This window comes from Pseudophryne corroboree, chromosome 8 (assembly GCF_028390025.1).
Source record: "Pseudophryne corroboree isolate aPseCor3 chromosome 8, aPseCor3.hap2, whole genome shotgun sequence".
NCBI lineage: Eukaryota > Metazoa > Chordata > Amphibia > Anura > Myobatrachidae > Pseudophryne > Pseudophryne corroboree.
Genome location: NC_086451.1, coordinates 426,039,303 through 426,044,559, shown reverse-complemented (window position 1 = coordinate 426,044,559; position 5,257 = coordinate 426,039,303). Strand labels below are relative to the sequence as shown.

The 5,257-nt window shown below is 36.1% G+C and overlaps 1 protein-coding gene across 1 annotated transcript; it reads right to left on the bottom strand.

Moving 5' to 3' along the window:
• Positions 1-229: 229 nt before the first annotated feature.
• LOC134949920 (olfactory receptor 5G9-like) lies at positions 230-1,156 on the bottom strand. The gene has a single exon (XM_063938608.1). It carries the CDS (start codon positions 1,154-1,156, stop codon positions 230-232), a length of 927 nt encoding a protein of 308 aa, XP_063794678.1.
• Between the last annotated feature and the right edge of the window lie 4,101 nt (positions 1,157-5,257).

Sequence of the window (5,257 nt, the reverse complement as noted above, 5' to 3'; positions counted from 1 at the left end):
AAAACATGGTGCACCATGGCGCAGCAGAGAAGGCTAGACGAGCCAGGCTCCATCTGTAATTTGTCCTTTAATACTGCATTACTACGGTCACTGGACATTATTAGTGTAAGTGTGAGTGCTTATTGTTTATTACAATCTATGTATTTGCAATATAGATTTGGAAAAAAAAAATATGTTATTCAGATAGTACTTTAAAAGCATTTCTTTAAAATATATATAATTTTTTGTATTATTTAACTTTGGCCATACACCTTTTGAGAGCTTTTTTCACATCTTTATTTTTTAAGCTGTAGATCAGTGGGTTGAGCATAGGGACAGCAGCTGTGTTAAATAAAGCAAAACATTTTTTGGCCTCCAAGGTGCTGCTAATGTTTGGTGTCAGATATTGACTGAAAAGTGTTGTGGACAGCAGTATGACGACCGTGATGTGTGAGGAACATGTGTAGAAGGCTTTACGTCTGCCACTCGCAGAACGGATCTTCAGTATGGCAGATATTATAAAAATGTAGGGAATAAAAGTGAGAACAAGAGGAGTAACAAGAATAGGAAAGAAGCCCTCTATGAAAAACAGCATTTCCACAACCGAGGTGTCATTGCAGGAAATTTGTATCACAGGAATAATGTCACAAAAGAAGTGGTTGATTTCAATGGAAAAATAGCAAGTCAAGTTGTATACCATACCAACCGGGGGAATGTTTTGCACAAATGCCAGCACCCAGCAGACAGAAGCCATTATAGCACACACCCTAATATTCATAACCATGTGATAGCGCAAAGGCATACAGATGGCTACATAGCGATCATAACTCATGGCTGTGAGTATGAACAGCTCAAGACCTTGAAAGGATCCGAACATGAACATCTGCGACATGCAAGCTAAAAATGAAACCATTTTATTCCCGGAAATATAGTTGATTAAGATCTTATGCAAAGAGACTGTAGAACAACATATATCTACTATGGACAAGTTGCCCAGGAAGAAGTACATGGGAGTATGGAGATTGGGGTCCCGGCAAGCAAAAAGAATGGTGATGTTACCACATAGGGTGATGAGATACATGAGAAGAACCAAAAGGAAGATGAGAAACTGAAGACTTGGATCATCTGATATCCCTTTAATGATGAAATAAAGCTCATAAGTCTGGTTTCTTTGCATTTTTATGACCAAATTGAAATGTCTGTAAGAAAAAAAACATTCTATATGAAAAAATAAATGTTATTTTATTTAACTCCTATTTTTATCCTAAATATAAAGTAGTATAACTAAGACAACAGCATATTTTAAAACTACAATTTGAAAGAAGAAGAAAGAAGAAGAAGGAGGAAGAAGAAAAAGAAGAAGGATGAAGGAAGAAGAAGAAGAAGAAGAAGAATCAGTTCTTGGACTGCAATGACTACATGCCACCCATCTCAATGAGAACATTTTCCTAATGTATGACATAAACAATGTAGAATGCTTCATTTTCCAATTGAAAGTGTAAAAGCTGCTGCTGAATTTTGTGGTGGAGGCTCTAGAATAAAATAAATGCATCAAGAGGTGGCAAATACTGTATACTATATTACTAATATCCCTGAGTAATTTGGGTCGGGATATAAAGAAGTCTGGGTTCAGTGGCCGTGCAAGATGCCAGACAAACTTTGACCTTTTTTTTAAAGGGACAATCATTTACAATGCATGGTTTAGCCTTGTAAATGATTGCTCCTTAAAAAAAACTCTGAGTTCAGCCGGCATCCCGCACAGCTGCTGAACTCGAACTTCATTACATCTCGACCTTGATGTCCACATGCATCTTACAGAGCAGCCTTTGATTTTCTAACCAGGGTTGGCTACTATAAATTGGGATAAAATCCATCACATATTTATTTTGTGTTCTATTTTAAATTTGTATTTTATTCTTTTTCTGTACTGGACTTAGGGATCTTGTTATCACCCATCAGTTAACGTTTAAATTTCAGCTAATGTTGTATGTGCTATGTCTTGTAGCCTCATAACAGTGGAAAGCTATCAGGTTACCTAATTCTTCTCAAAGGGGTTAGATAGAACTCTGAAGTTAGTGTTCAGCTGTGTGTTATTACAAATATCCCAGGTCCTTTCACTTTGTACAAAGCAGCTATTAATTGTTCTTCATTAATGGGTGGAACAACCCATGCTGGAACCCATGTGCTTTATTTTATTTACACTGGGCAATGAGAGACAACAAAAACTGTCTTACATTGCTTCTCTTTAAATGTTCACAGTTTTAAGAGCCTGCATTGCACCCTAAGACTTTTATATCAGGTTTATACTTCAATATTTAAAATTTATTTATTTATAAAATGCAGGACTTTAATTTTAACCAAAGACCATAGACCAACATAAATGTTTCATTCATTTAGGTTGAGTATCCCATATCCAAAATGCTTGGGACCAGTATTTTGGATATCAGATTTTTCTGTATTTTGGAAAATTTGCATACCATAATGAGATATCTTGGGGTGGGACCCAAATCTAAAAATTAAATGCATTTTTGTTTCATATACACCTTATACACACAACCTGAATGTCATTTTAGACAATAATTTTAAAAGTTTTGAGCATGAAAATATCTTGTGTACATACACAAAATTAATGTAATTTATACGCAGCTTATACACGCAGCATGAAGATAAATGTATACAATATTTTTCATTTGTTTTGTGCATTAGAGTTGTGTATTTTGAACCATCAAAAAGCAATGGTGTCACTATCTCATTAAAAAAATTATTTTGGAATATTTGTATTTCAGAATTTGGGATATGGGAGATTCAACATGTATTGACATTTATGGATAATATATTTACCTACTTTTAAGTTTAAGATTTTTATTTCCAAAAGCTCCCATCTTGACATTATCTCTTGGTGCCAGTTTGACAATCCATGGAATATTTTACTAGGAAATTGATATTCAGAAGATTTTTCACAAGAGTGAAAATTTTCTGGATAAGGATAGAATAAATATAATGTAACTAGAAATGTGATGGAAACCTAAAAGTTGACCATGAATCAAACTCTTGATCTAGTTGTTTTCCCTACAATTGTACACTATAAAATAAGAATAAAAACTTTTTGATTCCTGCCTGCTTTGCTGATAATACAATATATATTCTGTCTGTTTAACAATTTTGCTAAAAATATAAGCGTTGTGAATACTTTCCAGATGCACTGTATATATAAAACCATAAAGTCATAAATAAAACTAAATAGTATGTTTTCATTTCCAAACTCCTACTACAGTAAAATGTGTCCCTGAATTCAAGTACAGTAGGGCAAAAAAGTATTTGGACAGCCACCGATTGTGAAAGTTGACCCACTTAAAAAGATGAGAGAGGTCTGTAATTTCCATCATAGGTACACTTCAACTGTGAGAGACAGAATCTGGAAAAAAAAACAGGAAATCACATAGTATGATTTTTAAACAATTTACTTGTATATTCTTATGGAAAATAAATTTTTGGACACCTACCAAGCAGCAAGATTTCTGTCTCTCACACACCTGTTACTTCTTCTTTAAGAAGCTCTTCTATCCTCCACTTGTTACCTGTATTAATGGCACCTGTTTGAACTGGTTATTTGTATAAAATACACCTGTCCACACCCTCAAACAGTCAGACTGCTACCTCTCCACCATGACCATGACCATGGAGCTGTCTAAGGACACCAAGGACAAAATTGTAGAGCTGCACAAGGCTGGGATGAGCTGCTCTACAATAGGCAAGCAGCTTGGTGAGAAGAGATCAACTGTTGAGCAATTATTAAAAAATGGAAGAAATACAAGATCACTGACAATCTCCATCGCCATGAGGCTCCATGCAAAATCTCACCTCGTGGGGTATCAATGATCTTGAGAACAGTGTGGAATCAGCCCAGAACTACATGGGGGGACCTGGTCAATTACCTCAAGAGAGCTGGGACCACAGTCACAAAGGTTACCATTAGTAACACACTACGTCGTCATGGATTGAAATCCTGCAGCACCCAAAAGGTCCCCCTGCTTAAGCCAGCACATGTCCAGTCCCGTCTAAAGTTTGCCGGTGACCATCTGGATGATCCAGAGGAGTATTGGGAGAATGTAATGTGGTCAGATGAGAGCAAAATCGAAATTTTTGGTATAAATTCCATTCACCGTGTTTGGAGGGAGAAGAATGATGAATGGCATCCCAAGAACACCATACCCACTGTGAAGCATGGGGGTTGAAACATCATGCTTTGGGGCTGCTTTTCTGCAAAGGGGACAGGATGACTGATCCGTATTAAGGAGAGGATGAATGTGGCCATGTATCGTGAGATTTTGGACAAAACCTCCTTCCCTCAGTAAGAGCATTGAAGACGGAATATGGCTGGGTCTTCCAGCATGATAATGACCCCAAACACACCGCCCGGGCAACTGAGGAGTGGCTCCATTAGAAGCATTTCAAGGTCCTGGAGTGGCCTAGCCAATCTCCAGACCTCAACCCAATAGAAAATCTGTGGAGGGAGTTGAAAGACCGTATTGCCCAGCGACAGCCCCAAAACATGACAGATCAAGAGAAGATCTGCATGAAAGAGAGGGCCAAAATACCTGCTACAGTGTGTGCAAACCTACAGGAAACATTTGACTTCCGTACTTGGTTATATTATAAAGTATTGAGTTAAACTTTTTGATTGTCCAAGTATTCATTTTCCACAAGAATATACAAATAAATTGTTTAAAAATCATACGATGTGATTTCCTAGTTTTTTTTTTCAGATTCTGTCTCTCACAGTTGAAGTATACCTATGATGGAAATTACATACCTCCCTCATATTTTTAAGTGGGTCAACTTGCACAATCGGTGGCTGTCCAAATACTTTTTTGCCCCACTGTATGTATGAATAAGTTAGGCCAACCAAAATATGCTAAATAAATTGTTTGATGCTTTCATTTTACTAATATTAAATTTGATTTAATTCAGATATTTTAGGGATTTTAATCAATTGTATATCATGTCCATATATTGCCAGAAAAAAATCTGATTTTGAATTCTGGGATATATTTTCTAAAAATGTTGCTTCCAAAATGATTGTTTTGTGCCTTTTGTAAACATACTTTTCCCAGTATACACAGATTTATTATACACATGTCCTCTCTAAAGCTGTGCACAAACCTCTTGAAAATTACCTACTGTATGCTGCTTTTTATAGGAAAGATTTTTGGGTTACATTTTTCTCCTAATTTGTTAGTAAAAATATTCAAACACAAAGATTCCAATTAAATGGAAA

Excerpts from the sequence above, each read along its gene's own strand:
- LOC134949920 (XM_063938608.1), bottom strand. The coding sequence starts at position 1,156 with ATGCAAAGAAACCAGACTTATGAGCTTTATTTCATCATTAAAGGGATA.